Here is a 23,541-nt window from a genome sequence, read left to right as displayed (position 1 = left end):
ACACTCCCTGGGGAAGGACTGTGGCTGAGTGGGCAGAGCACCTGCTTCGCATGCAGAAGGTCCGAGGTTCATCTCCAGGTGGGGCTTGGGAAGACTCCCTGTCTGAAATGCAGGAGAGCTGCTGCCAGTCAGTGTAGGCAGTACAGAGATAGATGTACCCAATGGTTTGACTTGGTGGCAGGCAGCTCCCTATGCCCTCCCTTCATTGACTGCACCTCATACACTGAGGCTCAGGTACATGGCCCCTCCTTTTGCCTTAAGATGCCGCTGGTGATGTGCACACACCATGCACTAACTAATGCATGGCATATCCATAATTATTATAGGTTTGTAGACTCTGGTGTGCTTTCCGGTGCTAGATTAGAAGAGATGTGTTCCAAACTTGGGTTTAGGCCTCTAGTGCTTGGAGCACTCCAGGACAACACATTTTAAAATAAGAAGCATGTGTGGGAGAGCGAATAAACCAAGAAAATGTAAAAAGTGGAGGGTTTTTTAAATGAGACTAACTAGTGCTTCCAGCATAAGGAAAATATATTTCAGAAGTTGTGTAATTAATCTATAATATATCATTTATAAAATTTTATAGGAGAGCTTTAGATTTTAACATCACAGGATTTAGAAAAATGTTATTGGCTTAACCAGAGGGTAATGGGAATGTACAAGGTGGTGTGTATAGTGGAAGAACTACTTCTCCTAAGGATTATCAGTTACCTAAAATAATTCCTGCAGTACTTTGATCTTCATCAAATTTGAACTTCTAGGTATTTGTGCAAGAGATTGGATTTATTATCTGGATAGACCATATTTCATGCTCCTGTATTCCTCTAAGATGCAATGAGAGATTTAAATAATTCATTAATTTATATTATTTGGTGGAGCTAGTGTTAATGTTCATTTATTATTATTATTATATCCCGCCCTTCCTCCCAGCAGAGCCCAGGGCGGCAAGTAAACAGGACAGATCTGTCCTTGAGAGAACCTCTCTCTCTCTCTCTCCACACACCCCTAATATCCCTAGGTGTCCATCTCTTGAAGTTTGCAAATAATTTACTGGGTTCTTGCACAGAAGTCGAGAGAAGGTGTTTTGGACAGGAAAGGCATTTTTTTTTGTTTGAATGGTATGCTCCAAGCAACTGTGGTTGATACTTAATGTATCATGCTTTATGATGTCACTAGGGCCCACCCCATGACATCTCAGGTTTTGGGATGCTTCTGACCTGGCAACCCTAGTACATGCATAGGATTGCACTGTAATTTACTCACCCTTATTTACACTGGCAAATTCCATCCATGTTAATAACAGCAAACAGCCTTGTAGCACTGAAAGACTAAGGGTGCAATCCAATGTCTACTTAGAAGTAAGCTCCATGGGACTTACTCCCAGCTAAGTGTGTATTGAACTGCACCCTAACTAATCTTTTTTCCCCTATGCCTTGTTTTCACGTGATTTAATGATTTGCTAATGATACTGTATTCATTCCAAAATCCACGTTAGGCCAATTCTTGTATTTAGAATCAACATTTTTTAAAAAATAGTGCAAAAGTTTTTGAATTCTCCAGAACTATTTTTCAAAGATAACAAAACATGGGGGGGGGGAGAGAGAAAGAGGTATATAAACTCTATTTTACGTTATTAATCCCTGTAAATCGCCACAAAACTTCAGTTGTAAGGAGGCCTATACCTGTAAATTGCATTAAAATAACACAATGTATTGTGGCACATCCTGTTGCTCGACTTTTTACACGATTCCCCCACATCCGCTTTGAGCAACATTTTAGTTATTGTTTTCTGCCAGCTACAACCGTATACCATTCTCCATTCCCTACCCCGCTTTCCCTCCAGCAGCCTGAGCAACCGCCTTCCTATTATATATCAAACTCAAGGCGGGTGAGGGGAGGAGCTAAAGACTTGCCGCAGCTTAACCCGCCATCGGCGGTGCCGATCACCTCTTACGCAACTGGGTAGCTGAATCCAGAAAAAGGACTGGCGAGGAGGTGGGACCAAGCGTGATTTTTGTTCAAACCAACCAATGAGCACAGGCAGTCGGGAGAGATTGACAGTCCGGGTCAGGTGCGGCTTTGCCAATAAGCTACTGTTTGTGGGATTTGACAGACGCACGCATACACACACACAAAAGCCAAGGCCATATTGTTACCGTGTGGTTTCTTTTTAAGGGTTAGGGCAGGCGGGGTCGCCCGCAGCAGCAGCTCTTGAGGATTAACTTGATTAATTGAAAGCTTCCATCAAGCTGATCTTTCTCGTATTCTGGAAGGAAAAGAGCTTTTGGGATTTTTTCCACCCTTCTTGTTCGCATCTTGGACGCGCCATAGAATAAGTTTGTGCGCGTTAGAGAAACCAAGAAGGCTTGGACAGAGAGGACAAGAGGAGATCGCAGAAGGAAAAGGTGATGTATTTTCCCTTTTCCCCCTCATCCTGCGGGCCAGTCTCCCCTTGTGTTGCCCCCAACCCACCCGACCCTTTCCCGCTTATCCGCCCCGATTCGCCAGCCTTTCTTTCTCTTGCCGGAACAAAGCGCGTCTTCTTCTCTTAATGAAGTTCCTGGCTTTCTTTTTGAAAGAGGCTCTGAATGGTTTGGCTGTTTATCCCTCCATTTATCCCCCTCCCCTCATCCCTGCAAGGACCACTCATGCCCAACCTGGACCGTGCTGCTTTTGTTGTTATTCTCGAAAAGGCAAACGGCGGCAGATTGCAAGGACTTTTTCTTTGCAGCAGAGAGGGGGGGAGGGGGAAAGAGACCAGGCGCGGCCAGGTCTCCTGTGCGTGTCTGCTTGGATGTAAACTCTCATTGAGTACAGCGGGACGCCTTAAAAAGTCAGTCTGCTCTGCACGAGGATTGCTGCCAGACAGTGTTCGAGAGAACAACGTGAACCGGGTAGAAAAATATGACGCGGGGTGGGACTTCCTGATGACGCCCTCATAACGGGCATGGCCATCAGCTGCTACGAACCTAAAACGTTTTTACTTCCCAGGGTTTTTTCTTCTTTTTCTCCCTTCTCTTTCTCCGCCTCCTTTATTCCTTTCTCCTCCCTCTTTCTCATTGTTTTCTTGAAATAGAGATGGTTTGTTTTCTTGAAATAGAGATGGTTTGTTAGAACTGCACTGAGAAACTTAAATGGGCAGTTGTTGCTAGCTGCTAATTTTAAGGGGGGGGCTCAAACCTGCCTGAAACCCCAGCCCTTGATCCCAGGTGTGTGGAGATGGCAGTGGTGGCTCATTAGCAGGGACATAGTCATCCAGGATCTCATGGGGGTCTTAGATCCCTTACTTTTTTGGAGGCAAGTCCCAGCAGGATCCCTCCATCTCCAGCATCCTATGAGCCAATCAGCACAAAAGGGGTGTGTTTTAGCCACTGAAAAGAGTCTTCTAACTTGCTACCTTGTCATTTCCTGCTGATTGGAGCTAATTTAGAGTGGAGTTCCTATTTCAAAAAGCCAAGTTGTGGAAATTGAGAATTATGTAATTGTGGAAGAAGAGACAGTGAATCCTGTTGATAGCATCCCACCTACATCATCAAGCAGTTTGGGAACAGCAGGACATAAACGCTTGAACACTGAACTCAGTATTTCAAGCAATACCTCTGATAGTGAGAAAGGACAGCCAAATGATGACAGTAACAGAGAAACAGAAAGCAGTATTCAAGCCTGGCCAGATTATTCTATAATCTTAGAAGAGGTCATGGCTGTGAGGGGGCATAGCTGTGATTCTCAGGAAGGGACCCTGCACTTTCTAAATTTGCCATTATAATGCTGCTTGTTGGCGAGCACAAGAACAGCACTTGACATTTTCAGACTATTTCTGTTACATTTGTAAACTGTTACACCTCTCTTCGTCCAAGAAGCTAGGGCAGCCTACATCACTTAGGGTACTGTTTTATCCTTGCATGGCACCCCTCTTGTGGCAGATTAGACTGGAAAAGTGGAAGTGATTGCCCCAAGGTCACCCGTTGAGCTTCATGGTGAGGATTGGAACACAGTTCTCTCTTCATTCCGCTCTCCTTCGGTCCTTGTCCCACATCCTAACACAGGGATAAGGAACTTGGTGGTCTTCAGTAGTTGTTGGACTCCAACGCCCATCAAAACAGCAAGTGTGGTGTAGTGATCTGTCAGACTTGGAGCTGAGGGGCCAGAGTTCAAATACGGACTCAGCTGTGTAGCTCAATGGGTGTCCTTGACCATCGCCACCAGTCACTATCTCTCAACCTATCCTACCTCACAGGGTTATTGGGTGCATCAAATGGAGAAGGAGAGAACCATGTGTGCCACCTTGAGCTCCATGGAGGAAAGGTGGGATATAAATGTAATAATAATCAAATCAAATCAAAACCAGCTAGTGTGGCCACTGATCAGGGATGTTGGGAGTTGTAGTCCAGCAACATCTGGAGGGCTACAGTTTCCCCACCTCTGGTATTGCATGTCCATAGTGCTGCATGTACATTATCCTGCTGTAATCCTTGCAACAACCCTGTAAGGCAAGGCAGTATTATCCCCATATTATAGATGGGGGGCTGAGGCTGAAGGAGAAAGAGGCTTACTCAAGGTAAACTTGTGAGTACGTGGCAGAGTCAAGAAGATTGAAATGGGGGCCCACCTGATGCATGACAGCACGGTCCTTTAGCCATCATACTACGTCCTTTCTTTGCCATTATGCTTTGCTCTGTGTCTTCTGCACATGTTCTAAGTCTGGAAAGTCAGCCTTGATATTAGAAGCAAGTTTCAGGACTTGCCCTGGGTTTTTGCCCTTAGAAAAATTTGAACCGAGTCCCATAAAGCTCTCTGTTTCACAGAGTTTTCCATCGTTCTCCTTACTGGGGGTAAAAACTTGGTAAAAAAAAGAAAAGAGTAAGGTGATGCAGTTTGGAAACTGCACAGGAAGTAACTTGACAGAGGCCCCTTTTAGTCATGCCTGCTGTTGCTTCCTCCCCCCCCCTTTCAGGAGGCCAGAACTGATCCCTGGAGTGAGTATACACGATTTTTACTGAGTTACCCCAGGGATGACTGCTGTTTCCTCATAGCCTAGAACAGATGCCTTTGTGCTTTTCTTTTACTCCTGGGGATTTAATTCCTCTGCTTCCTGGATGCTGGGGGGGGGATCTCTTGGGGGCTGATGCAAAATAGGGAAAGGGATGTGTGGCACCTAATAAGCCTTGTTTTCAGTATAGCTCTAGGCAGGTACTGGTAGAGCCTGAGCACCGTGCTTCTGTGGAAGGATGGGGTTTATTTACTTCTTTAACCAGAAACTGGAGAAAGGGGAAGGGATCTTCTGCAGCCAAGCATAGAAACTGCTAGTTTTGCCATGTGACCTGAAGGTGACATTTCCCAGGAGACAGCTGCTTGAAAGTTTGGGCTAAAACCCAGAGCAGATTCTACTGCCCCACTGACATGGAGTCACCAGCTGCTCCTGGTAGCTGTGTTGTAGAAGGAGATATGCAGGCTGGCATAACATGATTGAGACAACTTTTTTTTTAATAGTGGCATGAAGTTTCATAAGCTGTTGCCTGTGAACAGCCTTGTGACTTGGTTTGCTTGCTGTGACTGTGGTGAGGCAGACTTTATAACCGTATAAGGGGTGGATTTTTGGGCACGGTCAGGCTAGGTTTCTGCTGTTCTTGGGCTGTTTTGCATCTTGGCAGGCAAATCTGCAGGGCCGTTGCCTGGTGGTGTATAAAAACAGCTGCTGCTGGATGGGCACCTCCATGAGCCTGACGTAAGTCCAAGCTGGCCCTCGTTTTGGCTGGCCTGGGTCATGTGTTCCTGGCTTGGCCAAGAGCTCTGCAGTTCTCTGCCAAGTTCTATGCACATTTGGCTCCTGATGCTCTCAAAGGAGCATGTGATTCATGCGTCTGCTGGTAAGAAAGTTGAGCTCACTCACGTGCTGAGGGCAGCCAGATAAAGGCTGGAAATGGTGCTTGTCCGTAGCTAGAGCTGGAGCTATCAGGCCACAGTGCCTCCTACTGAACAAGGAGAAATGCCTCTAATTCATCTGTTTGTTTCAAGTAGAATAGACCTGTATCAATTATCCTCTTATTGGGTGCTTCCAGATGACCTATTTGTTGAGCATTCATCCTGATTTGTTTGCAGTGAGAGCAATGATGGCTGTTTAATGGGCATTCATTCGGATTTGTTTGTTGGAAAGTTAGCTAACATTGCTTCAAAGCAATTGTTATACCAGACTTTCCAGTGCATTTCCCTGTCACTTTCGTTTGGGATGAAATGGGGTTTAGTGCAAGACCTCCCAATTGACTTTAATTGCATAACCTGAATTTAAGAAGAGCTTGCTGGATCAGGCCAGTGGCCCATCTAGTCCAGCATCCTGTTCTCACAGTGGCCAACCAGGTACCTGGGGGAAGCCCGCAAGCAGGACCCAAGTGCAAGAACACTCTCCCCTCCTGAGGCTTCCGGCAACTGGTTTTCAGAAGCATGCTGCCTCTGACTAGGGTGGCACAGCACAGCCATCACAGCTAGTAGCCATTGATAGCCCTGTCCTCCATGAATTTGTCTAATCTTCTTTTAAAGCCGTCCAAGCTGGTGGCCATTACTGCATCTTGTGGGAGCAAATTCCATAGTTTAACTATGCGCTGAGTAAAGAAGTACTTCCTTTTGTCTGTCCTGAATCTTCCAACATTCAGCTTCTTTGAATGTCCACGAGTTCTAGTATTATGAGAGAGGGAGAAGAACTTTTCTCTATCCACTTTCTCAATGCCATGCATAATTTTATACACTTCTATCATGTCTCCTCTGACCTGCCTTTTCTCTAAACTAAAAAGCCCCAAATGCTGCAACCTTTCCTCGTAAGGGAGTCGCTCCATCCCCTTGATCATTCTGGTTGCCCTCTTCTGAACCTTTTCCAACTCTATAATATCCTTTTTGAGATGAGGTGACCAGAACTGTACACAGTATTCCAAATGCGGCCGCACCATAGATTTATACAACGGCATTATGATATCGGCTGTTTTATTTTCAATACCTTTCCTAATTATCGCTAGCATGGAATTTGCCTTTTTCACAGCTGCCGCACACTGGGTCGACATTTTCATCGTGCTGTCCACTACAACCCCGAGGTCTCTCTCCTGGTCGGTCACCGCCAGTTCAGATCCCATGAGCGTATATGTGAAATTAAGATTTTTTGCTCCAATATGCATAATTTTACACTTGTTTATATTGAATTGCATTTGCCATTTTTCCGCCCATTCACTCAGTTTGGAGAGATCTTTTTGGAGCTCTTCACAATCCCTTTTTGTTTTAACAACCCTGAGCAATTTAGTGTCGTCAGCAAACTTGGCCATTTCACTGCTCACTCCTAATTCTAGGTCATTAATGAACAAGTTGAAAAGTACAGGTCCCAATACCGATCCTTGAGGGACTCCACTTTCTACAGCCCTCCATTGGGAGAACTGTCCGTTTATTCCTACTCTCTGCTTTCTGCTTCTTAACCAATTCCTTATCCACAAGAGGACCTCTCCTCTTATTCCATGACTGCTAAGCTTCCTCAGAAGTCTTTGGTGAGGTACCTTGTCAAACGCTTTTTGAAAGTCTAAGTACACTATGTCCACTGGATCACCTCTATCTATATGCTTGTTGACACTCTCAAAGAATTCTAATAGGTTACTGAGACAGGACTTTCCGTTGCAGAAGCCATGCTGGCTCTGCTTCAGCAAGGCTTGTTCTTCTATGTGCTTGGTTAATCTAGCTTTAATAATACTTTCTACCAGTTTTCCAGGGACAGAAGTTAAGCTAACTGGCCTGTAATTTCCGGGATCCCCTCTGGATCCCTTTTTGAATATTGGCGTTACATTTGCCACTTTCCAGTCCTCAGGCACGGAGGAGGACCCGAGGGACAAGTTACATATTTTAGTTAGCAGATCAGCAATTTCACCTTTGAGTTCTTTGAGAACTCTCGGGTGGATGCCATCCGGGCCCGGTGATTTGTCAGTTTTTATATTGTCCATTAAGCCTAGAACGTCCTCTCTCGTTACCACTATTTGTCTCAGTTCCTCAGAATCCCTTCCTGCAAATGTTAGTTCAAGTTCAGGGATCTGCCCTATATCTTCCACTGTGAAGACAGATGCAAAGAATTCATTTAGCTTCTCTGCAATCTCCTTATCGTTCTTTAGTACACCTTTGACTCCCTTATCATCCAAGGGTTCAATCGCCTCCCTAGATGGCCTCCTGCTTTGAATGTATTTATAGAATTTTTTGTTGTTGGTTTTTATGTTCTTAGCAATGTGCTCCTCAAATTCTTTTTTAGCATCCCTTATTGTCTTCTTGCATTTCTTTTGCCAGAGTTTGTGTTCTTTTTTATTTTCTTCATTCGGACAAGACTTCCATTTTCTGAAGGAAGACTTTTTGCCTCTAAGAGCTTCCTTGACTTTGCTCGTTAACCATGCTGGCATCTTCTTGGCCCTGGCGGTACCTTTTCTGATCTGCGGTATGCACTCCAGTTGAGCTTCTAATATAGTGTTTTTAAACAACTTCCAAGCATTTTCGAGTGATGTGACCCTCTGGACTTTGTTTTTCAGCTTTCTTTTTACCAATCCCCTCATTTTTGTGAAGTTTCCTCTTTTGAAGTCAAATGTGACCGTGTTGGATTTTCTTGGCAATTGGCCAGTTACATGTATGTTTAATTTAATAGCACTGTGGTCTGCTCCCAATCGGTTCAACAACACTTACATCTCGCACCAGGTCCCGGTCCCCACTGAGGATTAAGTCCAGGGTTGCCGTCCCTCTGGTCGGTTCCATGACCAACTGGTCTAGGGAATAGTCATTTAGAATATCTAGAAACTTTGCTTCTTTGTCATGACTGGAACACATATGCAGCCAGTCTATGTCCGGGTAGTTGAAGTCACCCATTACTACCACATTTCCTAGTTTGGATGCTTCCTCAATTTCATATCTCATCTCAAGGTCTCCCTGAGCATTTTGATCAGGGGGACGATAGATCGTTCCCAGTATTAAGTCCCTCCTGGGGCACGGTATCACCACCCACAACGATTCTGTGGAGGAGTCTGCCTCTTTTGGGGTTTCGAGCTTGCTGGATTCAATGCCTTCTTTCACGTATAGAGCGACTCCGCCACCAATACGTCCTTCCCTGTCCTTCCGATATAGTTTATATCCAGGGATAACCGTATCCCACTGGTTTTCTCCATTCCACCAGGTCTCCGTTATGCTCACTATATCAATGCTCTCCTCTAAGACCAAGCACTCCAGTTCTCCCATCTTGGTTCACAGGCTCCTAGCATTAGCGTACAGGCACTTGTAAGCAGTGTCTCTCTTCAAGTGTCTTTGGCACTTGTGGTTTGGCCTGTGGTAATTTTGCTCTTCTGAATTTATATGCTGTGCCCCTGCTCTCACAATGCCTACTTCTAGGCCTACCCCTTTTAAAATTTCATCATTTCTTTGGTTTTTATCCCAGGGGGGAGGTTTATTCCGAACCGGACCTTTCTCAGCTCCTGTCGGGTTTCCCCCCTCAGTCAGTTTAAAAGCTGCTCTGCTACCTTTTTAATTTTAAGTGCCAGCAGTCTGGTTCCATTCTGGTTCAAGTGGAGCCCGTCCCTTTTGTACAGGCCCGGCTTGTCCCAAAATGTTCCCCAGTGCCTAACAAATCGAAACCCTTCCACCCGACACCATCGTCTCATCCACGCATTGAGACTGCAAAGCTGGGCCTGTCTGGCTGGTCCTGCGCGTGGAACCGGTAGCATTTCAGAGAAAGCCACCTTGGAGGTCCTGGCTTTCAGCATCCTACCTAGCAACCTAAATTTTGCTTCCAGGACCTCACAGCTGCATTTCCCCATGTCGTTGGTGCCAACGTGCACCACGACCACTGACTCCTTCCCAGCACTGTCTACCAAACTATCTAAACGACGGGCGATATCCGCAACCTTCGCACCAGGCAGGCAAAACACCTTGCGGTCTACACGCCCATCACACACCCCACTGTCTATGTTCCTAATGATCGAATCACCCACTACAAGGATCCCTCCACCCCCTGGAGAGATATCCTCGGCACGAGAGGATAGCTGCTCATCCCCCAAGGAATTGGGTCCCTTCTAAGGGATCATTTCCCTCTTCCTCAGCTGGATGCTCTCCTTCCCCAAGACCATCGTTCTCCATCATAGCAGGAGAGTTATCATCGCTGGAGTGGGACACAGCTATAACGTCCCTGAAGGCCTCCTCCACACACCTCTCTGCCTCTCTCAGCTTTTCCAGGTCTGCCACCTTGGCCTCAAGGAAATGAAGTTGTTCCCGGAGAGCCAGGAGCTCATTGCACCGAGAGCACACCCACGACTGCTGTCCAACAGACAGATAGTCGTACATGCTGCAGGCTGTGCAAAACACTGGAAAGCCCCCACACGCCTGCTGGCTTCTTACCTGCATAGTTTTGTTTGAGGTTTATTACGTCAATAGGTTGGAGACTGTGGTTTGGTTGAGGTCAGGGAACAGAAGGGCAGAGTGGGGGGCCCTAGCCTCCTCGCCCTGCTGCCGAACTAGCTCTGCTGCTTAACTTGCCTTGATGCTTTGTCAGCTGTGGCCTTGATGCTTCATCAGCTGGGGCTCCCTCTAGCTCGTGGAGCTGGGCTGTGATTGAATTCCACCTGAAAATAGGACATTTGGAAGTGCCCACTGTTGAGTTCATCTCACTGCTACCTCCGTACTCGCATAAGATATAAAACTTGGGGAGTGGAGATGTTCACCCCATGGAACTGGGTAACCAAATGATCTTGCATTACCTTAATACAGGCATCTTTATGATTTTCATTTCAGCTGGTTTCAAACTGGTTTGCCTTCTCAAAGAACCCTGGATATGGTAGTATTGCGAGTGCTAAAATTATTTAACAGTGGCTCAAGTTTCTTCACATAACCACAATTCCCAGAATTTCATAGTTTATAACCATGACTAGATTAAACCTGGTTTAAATTTCTTATATGGGCATGTTTAGGTTTCTTAAAGCAGGATTTAAAGTAAGGTCATTGGAAGGAAACAACCTGTGTATTAATGTTATCAAACTCCCTGGCTCCTTTCAGCTTAGGCTTTAGCAGATTCTCTTTTGGGGTTATGCAAAAAGCAAAGGATGTTGTGCTGATCCATAAGAAAAAATTCCAAAATCCACATCTACTTTTTTTTTATTTGTTTTGGAGCATCCAAAATGTCATAAAATAGGAGCAAGCTCTCGGGTTCTCCAGAATGCATCATCAGGCTTGGTATTAAGCAATGCGAGCTGTATGTTAGGTATTCCTTCTCCCTTCTCCCCCCCCCCGCTATCATTGCATATCCTGCACTGAGTATTGGGTTGCTCTATATTATGGGTGGGGACCCAGGCCTGGGGCCAAATACATTTCTCAAGACCTTTCTAGCTGGCCCTTGGAACTCCCCACAGCCCACACCCCTCAATGGCCCTTGCTTCATACCTCAGATATTTTTACCTGGCTGTAATGTGTCTCCAATGCCTGTTGGTTGATGGATGGAGGATAGAGATAAGCAGTGGAGACTGGTCCATTAGGGCAAAGGGAGCACTGCCCCACCAACTCCAGTCTGCTCTCAACCAATCCCCACCTAGCCTGCCTTCATATGTGCAACCAATCCAGGGGGTGGCCCTGCCTATCAGCTTCAGCTTCCTTAGTCTGTGAGTTGTAATCAATTAATTCCAACTCGGAGTAGATCCAATGAAATAATGAACCTGCTAGTCATGTCTATTAACTTCAGTAGGTCTACTATGAGTAGGACCAGCATTGAATATTACTCACAGTTGCCCTTGGATGGGCATTAAACTTCTTGTCTTTGCCTGTCATTGGTTCTGGCTCCACCTACTGTTTGGGCTCCCTGCCTTCCGCCCTACTGCTCACAATGGGCACCAGTCATCAGTGGAGAGGGGTGTATGTGTATATATGTGGAAACAAGCCTAGTGTACAAAGGTAAAATTTTACATTAGTTTTTCAACCCACTTTGGCCCCACCCACTGCTGGCATGTGGTCCTTGGAAGGTTGGCAAGAAGGGGGAAGCAGCCCTTGGGCTGTAAAGGGTTCCCTGTCCCTTATCTAGATGATCTCCAGGTCTCTCCAACTCTGTGATCCAACGGGGCTGCTGTTGTATTCTTGTGACCACCTCTAAGACCTTTTCTCTCTCAGCCCTGATGCAGCTCTTCCAGCTCACACACCATACATTTAAAGCACATGACTTCCCCCAAAGAATCCTGGGAACTGTGGTTTGCTAAGGCTGCTGGGAATTCTAGGGGTGCACTACAGTTCCCAGGATTTTAAAAATATGGTGTGGATGAGACCAGTTGGTCACTATGGCTGTTTCAGCTGTTGAGTTCCTGGTCCTTACCACTCTGTTGCTTCTCCAGGTATCTTGACAAAGGACTGGTGGTTTTTCTCTGACCATGTCCCGACGAAGCCAGCGCCTTGGGACTGTTCGTTATTACGAAAATGACGATGATGACAACGGCAGTAACAGTGGAGGGAGTTCACTGTTGGATGGACAGCAGATGCTGTTTAAAGATGGCTCCAATAGGTAAGCCAGAGGTCAAAGCAAAAGGGGACCGACCATTTCTCTCCCCCCTAAAAGATAATGCCCTGTTGAGTTTCTTTGCACCTGTATATAAAGCATTAGTGTATCATTGCTGCTTTCTACATCCCAGGGTTTCAAGTTTATGGGGTCACTGGCACGAGCTGGGAATGGGAAGAGGCATTTTGTGTTGGAGGTGGTTGGAGGTGTTGATACTGAGAAATGAATAGCAGCTTGCATGGTAAAATCCAACTTTTGACAGTTTTTTGTTAAAAAACACCTTGAATTTTGCATTTTGAAAATCACATTTTAGTTATTGACATTTGATTGAGAGTTTCAGCATTGAAAGTTGAGTTTGGACCTCAATCTGGATTTCAAATGTATAAATCTAAAGCATGGATTGTTGTTGAATTTTAAGTCTGAGTGCTGTTTTATTTGTAGGAAATGTGTTATTAACACCAAGCAGAGCCCAAACAGGTCCAACTGTGATATTATCAAAGCTATATTGCCTGCCAGTGTGGTTGTTAGAAGACTCTCACATTTATGCTCTTCCCCCATAGAATTCCAGTATTATTCTTGCCAGATTCTCCCATATCTGAATTGTGATAACCCTCCCTGTATCCACAGACCTCTCTCATTTTTCCCAAACAGCACTGTAGCGATATCCTGTCTGATGCATAGCACGTTACTTAAATCAGGTGGTATTATTGGAGAACTAATTTTTCTTGCTCTTCAACTTTGCTGGATGTGATACTTTTGAAGTTAAAAATAATATTTATAATGGAAGTCTTAAGGCCTTTCAATATTTCGTTAAAAATTAAAGTGGAGTACTAGAGTCCATGTTAGCCTTTTACAGTATGTGTGGTGCAGTAGTCAGTTCATACGGTCTTTCTGAGGGTAACTATGCTGCTTAAAAAACAACAATAAAGCTGCATTGATCCCATTTTTATGCATTTCACTTTGCTGCTACTTTTACTAATTAGTGGTGGCTTAGTACTATAATGACACAACATGATACTAGACAGCCACAAAATGCACCATTTAAAAAATCCTGTTTAAAATAAAGTAGGGGTTTTTTTAAAAAAAAAAAGTTAGTTACACCTGGGAAGTTAAGTCACTTGTCATTACTGATGTCATCGGCACTGGCCAATAAGTGCCCACTGTGTTTGCATAGGTATATTCCGTACAGTGCTCCAAACAGTGATGGACACACCAACTGGAGAAAAGAAAAAAATATGCTTTCAGCACCAAAATATTTAGGGATGGAAAGATCTCTCAATTTCAGTTATCTCAGTTTTTCATTTTTCCAATCTTAAATTTAGTTCTCCACATCTCTGCAACAATTTGTGATTAAAAAACAAACAAAAAACAACCTCATGAAAATTCTCCAGCATTTTAGTGTGAATTTCTTCTAATAAACATATTTTTGTAGGCAGTTTTGACTAATTTACACATTTTTGCAAGCCATTTATCCTAGTATATTTTTGTATCTTATTTTCACACATATATTCATTTTTATGTATACCTTCCTCTAACTTATGCATTTTTGTAAACATTGTTTGGTTGGTGAACTGCACTGCAAAATTTGGATAAGAGCGAGTTTCAAAGGATGGCTGTGTTTTGGTTCCCATGTTTTGGAAAATGCAAATTTGATAGATTTGCCTTTAAATTTGAACTGAACTGAATTTCTCATCCATCCCTACATAATGGTGAAAGAGCAGTTTCCCTACAAGAAGCATTTCCTGGAGAAAAGGCATCTACATAGCCTTTAACAGATATGCAAAGCAAAAACCTCTTCTATTTACTTTTAGGGTTGCCATCCCTTAAAATAAACAGCTGTGATACCTATGTGGGGCTGGGGACATTGCTCTTGGTCCAAGAGCGTAACTGAATGTGTCTGAGGTGCTGACATGGGCAACACGGTGCAAAAGCTGCTTTTTTGAATCAGCTCTCCCTGTGTAGCAGTGATGGATCAGACAAGAGACTTGATCACTAGTTTCCAAATAAGATTTTACTAGAAGTAAAGCATGTTCACATCTTGGAGCAAAGAATTCCTAGCAGCAGCCTTAGCTGTCTATCAGGAGGAGGGTTGGAAAGAAGAAGAGAAAAGCACAAAGGAAGAAAGTAGAGCAGGGAGATAAGGTGAGAGAGACAGGAGGTGACAGTGTTTTTTCCCAATATCCCCTCCCATCTCAACAAGGTACAGGTTAACCCTCTGAGTTCAGGTTCTCAGCGACTCACAGGCTGAGTCCTCCAACAAAAGCTGCTTGTTTACCTGAGACGTGGCTGGGTCAGCCTCTGGTCTTCCAGGTGTTGCTGGACTCCAACTCCCATCATCTCTGACCTTTGGTCATGCTGGTTGGGGTTGATGGGAGGAATTGTTGTTGTTATGTTTTTATCCCACCTTTCGTCCAAGAGCTTAAGATGGTGTTCATGGATCTCTCTCTCCCCATGTTATCCTCACAACAACCTTGTGAGGTAGGTTAGGCTGAGAGATGGTGACTAGCCCAAGGTCACCCAGTGAAGTTCATGGCCAAGCAGGGACTTGAACTGTGGGGATTTGAACTCTGGTCTCCCGCATCCTAGTCTGACATTCCAGTCACTACACTACATTTGGTAGCTGTCACCACATGAAGTGGCCCTGATAGGCTCAGTATAATATGTTGACTGATCCTCAGTAATTAGGAGACAGAAGGGCAGAAGACTGACTGACAAATCTAATGACATTCTATCCACTGCACCACACTGTCTTTCTTGGAGCTGAAGTCTACCAACAACATTTAGCATGCCACAGGTTCCCCCTGACCTAAGAAGTTTAGCTTATAAAAAAGGCTGGGAGGGGAAAAGAAAGCTTGACCCCTTGTTGTTTGGGCAAATGGTGTGTAAGAATTTCTACCACCACTTTCTGTTCAGCCGGCTACTCCAATTGCCTTCTTATAAGTAGCTGTTGTTGTCATGCCCTGCTTATAGGCTTCCCAGAGGCATCTAGTTGGCCACAGTGGAGAAAGGGTGCTGGACTAGGATTGATCCAGCAGGGCTTTTCTTGTGTCCTCACTCCTTCCTGTTCCACCATGAGCAGTTACTAGATACTAACCCATCCAGGAAAACCACAGCTACTGCAAAGGAAGCAGGCAGGAAATGAGAGGCGGGAGGCAGAGTATTTTCTCTCTGTCTTGAGCACATCTTTTCTAGCTCTGTTGAAGTTCTTTAGCTATTTGAGAGAGATGTTGTCATCTGCCTGTACTTCCTCCCTCACCCCCTCTTTTAAAAATATTTTTTTTATAGGCCAGGCAGGAATAGATGCTTGTGCTATTTTAAAATATGCTCAGCAGCAAAAGGTTTAGATTTCTGCATTACCCATGGCATTTCCCCTAATTCTGCATGAAAAGTGATTTCTAGTTGTGTTCTAGTTTCCTCCTGTGATGGAAATACCCTGTGGTACCTCATGGGTTATTTCCTGAGCCTCCAGATCAAATCCAGAGATAAGTGTGGTGAGACAGGACATAGTTATCGTGCCACAGCAAATATGAGCCACTGTGCTTTGGTGAGGTGTTTCTTGAATGTTTAAAGCACAGGTTGGCAACCTGCAACCTCTAATACCATGTGCATGTGGCTCCTGATATCATTTTATGTGGCCCCCAACACCTCCTGAAGTGGCCTCAGTGGTGCCTAATAGTTTTTCTCATACTTGCTCAAATTGTGGCAAATGTGTTAATGTCTTTGCCACACAACAACAAAAAAATAGCTGGTTTTGAGGGTAGAGATAAACACAACAATGTTTTGAATTATTCATTGATAGAATTAGTGAGAAATCTGACATACTGTATCTTTTCATTAAATAGTATAGGGGAATCAGGCATAAAATCAGTTAGACTTCATCTCAACTCCACTTCCAAATTTTTATCCAATATCTGTGACCTATATATGTGATGTTCAAAAAGAACGGCCTTGTGTGGACTCTGCCCACAAGTGCATTTCACAGCGTATAGGACCATGGCTACGACCATACTATCCTGAACATGCCAGATCTCACCTGATCTCGGAAGCTAATCAGGGTCAGGCCTGGTTAGTATTGGATGGGAGATCATCTGGAAATACCAGGTGCTGTATGCTTAGAGGAAGGCACCTCTGAATACCACCTCTGAATACCTCTTACAATGAAAACCCAAAAAGATTCATAGGGTCGCCATAAGTCGTAATTGACTTGAAGGCATATAACAACAACATAGGACCAAGGACAAATCTGAGATTGTTAAGTGCGAGGGTGGACACTTTTTTTTTTGAACTGGTACACGTATAAAAGAGTTTTATGAAAAACATTTTTAAAAAATAGGTGGTAGAAGTAAAGCACCAATTTGTCACAGGTCAATAGCCATTTTGCCACATGTGGGGAGTGGCAACAGTGTTGGACATCAGGGTTCTGTCTCATCAGAGTGCCTTCCTTCCTGCTCATCTTCTTATTTTTCCTGGCTTTTAAAAGTGTACTTACCTTTTCTATGTAATTTCAGAACAATTGGAAGGGTCTGTGTATGTGTTCACAGCACATTCAAGTCATAAGGGAGTTGCTTTCATTTGCTTTCCAGAACAGTAGCTGTATTGGTCTGTTCTTTTTTTTAAAAAAAACCAAACCTCTATAAATATACTTGTTTGAGAGTAATCCCATCAAATTCAGTGGGGCTTTCTTCTGAGTGACAACTCTAGTCAGAAGTAGCTTTGATCAGAATTGAAGCAGGGTGGTCTTTATTCCTGATGCATTAATCCAGAACACTTTTGTCTGTGGCTTCTCCCATCATGGGTTCTGGCTCCGCTTACCACTAGCATGCAGTTCCCAACAGATTATCCTTGGGGGAATGTGCTCCCTTAGCAGAAAAAAGGCTGTCCAGCCCTGTTCTAATGCTTCAGGCCTCCTAACCTTCTGGGCTGCCACAATTCATTGCAATCCGTCTGTCCCATGGGTAAACTTGCTGCTGTGTGTACAGATACTGAGACATTACTCCAAGGCTGGCATGAAAAAAGGATCAGAACAATCCCACCCACAGAGAATCCAGGGGAGGAAGGATTCACCTGGTAGAGGATCCTTTCCCCATCTGGAGCATCAAGCATGTCCCATTATCCCAATAATTTAAGAACCGTGGGAACGCAGAGTAGAGCAGGATGTCCACAAAGGAGTCTGCAGCCAGATTTCACCCAGCCCTCTTTGAGTCCCTCCCTAACTTTCATCTGTTCAACAGGGAGGGAAAAGATCATTGGTATTTTGCAGAGTGTGCAGTTGCCGCTCCTTCCTCTGCAAAAAGTGCTGCTACAAGAAGATCAAAGCAGAGGGAGGAAATGTCTGGGCAGATTTGCATTTCTTGCAGATTTATGCAAAAAGCAGTTCAAATATTTTGCAACTGCACTTGGGTCTGGGAAGTTGCATGCCTGACCTTTGAAGTTCTGAGTTTTTAAATAGCTGTAACAAGGGGCTTGCAGTTCAACTGTGCATGACCTTATTTGCATTTTTCAGCTGAGATTGCTGCCTCCCCCCTTTTCTTTTTCGTTTTTCCCTTTTGCAGTCAGTACAGACAAAGTGTTGGAGAGTATTGTCTTGTTTAACAGACTGGGAGTAAAAATCAGTGAAGAAAACAAAAGGTGAAAATTGAGTGGAGTTATTAAGGATTAGATATATGCCTCTGTTTCCATGGGAAATAGCTTTGTGTATGCCTGTGATTGTGTGTGTGTCTGAAGGAGTGGGGTGACTGTGTATGGGTCTGGCTCTGCCCAGTTTTGGTTCTGGCCCTGGAATGCATCCCTTGAGAGCTTTACACTTTTGAATCAAAAGACGTTCCTCTTCCTTAGGCTAGAGTGTTGACTTTTGACTGGAGGGACCTGGGTTCAAATCTTTCTGTTATCCAACCTCCTTGGGGGACTTTTGGCTGATCATCCTCTTGCAGCCTAACCAACTTCAGTGGATGATGATGATAGATAGATATATTTACACACACACACACACACACACACACACAGGTGTGTGTGTGTGTGTGTGTGTGTGTGTGTGTATATATATATATATATGTATAAATATATATATATATGGGGGTTGCAAGCTGCTTTGGAGGCTGTTTTTGGTTGAAAAGTTGGTTGGTTGGTTAGTTGGTTGAAAAGTGGCATATAAATGTGATACCTCATGTAAGTTGAGCGTTCCTTGGAGGAAGAGAAGGATAAAAATATCATACACAAATGGTAGCTGGTTATTGATTCCCTTCCTCCAAGGAGTTCAGGGTGGTACAATGTGGTTCCACCTTCCCATTTTATCTTCGCAACGACCTTCTGTGGTAGGTTAGACTGAGTAAGTGTGACTGGCGCAGGGTGACCTAGTAAGAAGTTCAGAAGAGGCCTCAAAGGTCCATCTAGTCATAAGAACATAAGAAGAGCCCTGCCGGATCAGGCCAATGGCCCATCTAGTCCAGCATCCTGTTGTTACAATGGCTAGCCAAATGCCTATGGGAAGCCTATGAGAGGGACTTGAGTTCAACAGCATTCTCCCATACATGTTCCCCAGCAACTGGTCTTCAGAGGCATAGCGGAGGTAGTACGAAGCCATTGCGGCTAGTAGCCATTGAGCTTCATGGTTAGGCGGGGGTTTGAACTAGTATCACCCTGATCCAGGTCAAACACTCTGTTACAGCCCACCCACCATACAGTGCACAATTATTTCCGCATATGGACATTAAGTGGCCACTCATAATTAATCCTTCACATACTAACGTTAGACACACACATCACTCCCTCCCTTTTTTGTTATTCCTCATTCAGTCAATAGTTGTGTGAATGCAGCTGTTCAGTGGTCATTAGTGACCTGTCATCAAGTAGCCCCAGCACTGTGTGTCTGTGTTCTTTGCTTTTCTTGCACATGTATTTATTACATTTATATTCCGCTTTTCTTCTCATGAATTCATGCCAATGTTCATGGATCTCATCTCAACTCTCATTTTATCATCATGACAACCCTGTGAATTAGGTAGAAATAGGAGAGAAATTCTGTACAGTTTGCATTGAAGGGGGAACCTACCGCATTTGCACCTTCCAAAACAATATACAAACCAGAACATAGCCATCCTTCAAAATTTGCACTTCTCTGACTTTTTCAGTGCAGTTCTCCAGCTGAGTAATATGTACAAAAATGCAAATATTAGGGAAACATATACATAACAAGGCATATATGGTGAAAATAACTTACGAAAATGCATTATATTAGAGAAAATTGCTTTGCAGAAAAGTGTATATGAGGCAAAATTGCATACAAAAATGTTAATATTAGGAGAAATTAGCACTAAAATGCTGATGAATTTTCATGAGGACTTTAAAAAAAACTTGCAAATTGATGTTGTGCTGTGAAGGACCGAACTTTAGATTGGAAAATTGTGAAACTGTGAGAAACCAATCCCTGTTTGCTTCATGACTGAGTGGGGATTTGAGCCTGGATCTTCCAGGCCTTAGTCCATCATACTAACCAGTACCACACACTGACTCTCATCACCACGTCTATTCATTCCTCTTTTATCTCCTGCAGCCGGAGCTTGAGAAGGAAATCAAACAGTCTGAAGCGCCCTTCTCCAGCCCCTAGCCTGGGAAGCAACCCCACTGCCTTAACCACCTCCTATTATAGTGAGTCTGTGGTCAGTGAATCTTACCTGGGTGATGGCAGGGGACTTTCTGTTAGAGGCAGCAGCACTTTGGATGACCCGCTGGACAACAGTTCTTACTGGAGTGAGTAATTTTTGTTCTCTATAAGCCAGGGCTGGGAAGATTGCCACCAAACAAACAAAATGGGAAAACAGCATTAATATCAGCGATCAAAGTTAAAAATTAATGATGGGTGGTATCTGACTCTTAGTTGGAGCAGACCCATTCAGATCAATGAACGGAAGTGATGCAAATCAATGGACTTAAGTGAGACATGATTAACTTGGCTGGATACCATCTGATCTTTAATTATTTGTTAATGATTATTATTATTGTTGTTGTTGTTGTTGTTATTGTTATTATTGTTATTATTATTATTATTAACGGTCCTTCAAATGTCCTGGAGCCAAGCTGGGGGTTATTCCCTTTGGTGAGGTGTAGCACTGGTGCTTTTCACCACTATCTCTCCCTCTGTTTCTAAAACCCATTATGTGTGACTCAGTTGCATGTGTTGGAGAGGGGGAGAGAGGGGGAGGGGGAGAGAGGGGGAGGGGGAGAGAGAGGGGGGAGGGGGAGAGGGAGAGGAAAAGTAACCTGGCTGGGGAGTGGGGGTCATTTGAAGATTCTCATATTTACAGAAGCCTCTCCAAGCGATGGTTAGATGGTGGGGCTCTTGAGTGCTCAGTCAAGCAGCTTTGTACAATATAGTGGCCTGGTTCACACATCATAGTAAACCAGCATATGGCTTATGGTAACTGTGTGAACGTGCTGGCTCTTGGAGAGGAGCTTGCACCCATTTTGCTGCTCCCCAGGCTTTTTAGGTTAGTGCAGGATGGCACGTAAGCTAGATGGCTTAGTGCATTGTCTGAACTAAGGATCATGGTTAAGAATATAAGAACATCCTCCTGGATCAGGCCAGTGGCCCATCTTAGTCCAGCATCCTGTTCTCACAGTGGCCAGCCAGATGTCCATGGGAAGCCCACGAGCAGGACCTGAGTGCAACAGCACTCTCCCCTCCTGTGGTTTCCAGCAACTAGTACTCAGGAGCATACTGCCACTGAAAGTGAGGTTCAGATTTCTTCTCTTTAATTGTGACCTGTAACCATAGGACAAACCTTTGCTACAGTTTATGGTTAAGGAGTTAATGGTTAATTTGGTATTGGGTGTATGGCAGGGGGACATGACTTGCCCCAAATGGTTTTGTGGGCCAAATGGGGCGGCACCTTAGGCCAGAAGTTCTCCACCCCTGGTGTAGACAGTCCTGAGCTAGATGGTCTGACCCAGCATAAGGTAGCTTCCAATGTCCTTAAAGAGGTTTGTCTTTCCTGGCCAGGCGAGGAGCTCTCAATGAGGAGGAGGAGAGGTACTGGAAGCGTGGAATCCAGTAAAAAAATCAATGGGTTGGCAGAAAGGAAGTCATACGACACCTACGCATCTTCATCTGGCTACTCCTCTGAGGATGACTACACAGGTATGGAAGTGCTCTTTACCTGGAGGCAGCAGCAATGACACTCTGGAATGAGAAACCTCCCAGGAGACCAGCGCTAAGAATATGGCTAATATTTCACATGGAAGAGATTGCCTCACAGCCAGTGGTGGCTCCATGTCAGTGGGGCAGAGGAATCTGCTCCAGGTTCTAGTCCAAACTTTCAAGGAGCTGTCCAAACCCAGAGATTCCACTGCCCCAGTGACATGGAGCCGCCAGCCGCCACTGTTCACAGCCTGAATGGGAGGAAAACACCCTTTAAAAAAATCTCCTTCCAACCAGCACTCTTCTGCAGCATAGGCTCTTTTTGGTCTCTTGGGGTGAAAGCAGGCATAACAATTTAACAGCTGCTCCAGCGGGTCTTTTGCCTGCAGTGTCATTCTAGTTCTGCAATTTATCTCATGCACACCTCTGGTTCCACCATTAGTTTTCCCCCTGCCTCCCCTCACACTTCAGGAGGGCAGCTCACCTTGCAAAAAAATTGAGCAATAAAATTAAAGCAGCATAAACCAGAAAGCAAAATTCCACTTATAACTGAACGAGCAGCAGTGACAAGAATCCATGGCACCTCAGTCTTCCCTGCAAAAGCCGGGGCAAAGGGGTGAGTTTTCACCTGCAGATGAAAGGACAACAATGTGGTTGTGAGATGTGCTGCAGAGGGGAAGTTGTTCTAGAGGTGTGGGGCCACCACAGAGACAGCCCCCCATGACCCCCCCCAACTCTTCCAACAAATCTCATTAGGCATGGGGACCACCAACAGTTTTTCTTGCAGATCTTAAAACTCAGGTTGGTAAATCCCTTAGTGGTTCCCTCTGTTTCCTTGGGCAGGTGTTCCTCCTATTTTGAAAACCAAGGAAATATGAAGAAATAATTCCTTTTCCTTCTATTCAGTGATGAATAGAATGCGTGTGAGAAGGAAGGAGGGAAAGAGAGATGGTGTCCTGTTTGCTGACAAACTTACACTCTATTTCCTACAGGTCACACTTACTTGGATCAGAACTCTTCTGGTTCTGGGTTCAGGAATGCACTCTCCAAAGCAGGCTCTTTTTTGTGGCTGGTGCTGACATCACCAGGTAAATGGAAAAGCAGTTAAGTGCTTTATTTACAGGATTGATCTTGCATGACACAAGTTAGCACAGGGAACCATACGAGCGTATATATGGTAGTTCAAACTTATATTGGTTCTATTCTAGTTCAGCTGTCAAGACATCCGCCAAATAATGCTGGGAGTTGTAGTTTGGCAAAAGTAGATAGAATTCTGTAAGGGGTAGTCCTGGCCCTTCTATTCTCAGAGAACTACCTTTCAGGTAGAACCAATGAAACTGAAGAGGCTGAAGGTGAAGAAACAGGGAGGGTGTCAGAGCCATGTTGGAATGAGCTGCTCAAGGACTTTTTAGTCATTTGCCATTTTGAAATTGTGGTTAGATGCAGATGTGGCAAGTTGCCCTACTTCGCAGTAGATGCATTTAGGATTGAGGGGCAAGTTCCCTGTAAAGTCTGTCCTGGAGGAAGATGAAGCACAAAACAGTTTGCTGTGGGGTCATTTTAATCTGTTGGATGTATTATATTTGAATGTGTATTCTTGTCCTGCAGTTCAGTGGCTTTCAAGCTTCTGATTCTAGAAGAGCCTTTCCACATTGATTATATCTATCAAGAAACATGATTGTGCTGCAGGAGATGCCCATTCTAAGATGGGTGTCCTCTCAGTTCATGTGAAACACTGTGGGTCTCTTGGGCCTAGATGTCACCCTGTACAAATTTAGAATGCGGCTCCCCTGGGGCTTTGGTGAGGGTGGGAAATGTGGGCCAACTGTTTTTCAATTCACTACAGATCTTCTCACTGAGGAATCCCTGCAGTTTGGATTTGTAAACC

At 44.5% G+C, this 23,541-nt stretch overlaps 1 protein-coding gene and 1 pseudogene across 1 annotated transcript in view; both read left to right on the top strand.

The window, feature by feature from the left end:
* The first annotated feature begins 2,071 nt into the window (after positions 1-2,071).
* Positions 2,072-23,541, top strand: part of SUN2 (Sad1 and UNC84 domain containing 2) — a 48,288-nt gene continuing 26,818 nt past the window's right edge. The window contains exons 1-5 of the mRNA XM_061639145.1: positions 2,072-2,405; positions 12,360-12,526; positions 20,070-20,266; positions 21,516-21,653; positions 22,646-22,741. Of these exons, the coding sequence (XP_061495129.1) occupies positions 12,396-12,526; positions 20,070-20,266; positions 21,516-21,653; positions 22,646-22,741 (562 nt within the window). The 5' untranslated portion in view covers positions 2,072-2,405; positions 12,360-12,395. The remainder of the gene's footprint in view (positions 2,406-12,359; positions 12,527-20,069; positions 20,267-21,515; positions 21,654-22,645; positions 22,742-23,541) is intronic.
* LOC133363484 (5S ribosomal RNA) lies at positions 16,516-16,633 on the top strand (annotated as a pseudogene).

Source organism: Rhineura floridana, chromosome 8 (assembly GCF_030035675.1).
Source record: "Rhineura floridana isolate rRhiFlo1 chromosome 8, rRhiFlo1.hap2, whole genome shotgun sequence".
Taxonomy (NCBI): Eukaryota; Metazoa; Chordata; class Lepidosauria; order Squamata; family Rhineuridae; genus Rhineura; species Rhineura floridana.
The sequence above is the reverse complement of the archived record's forward strand: the minus strand, read 5'-3'. Positions and strand labels throughout refer to the sequence as shown.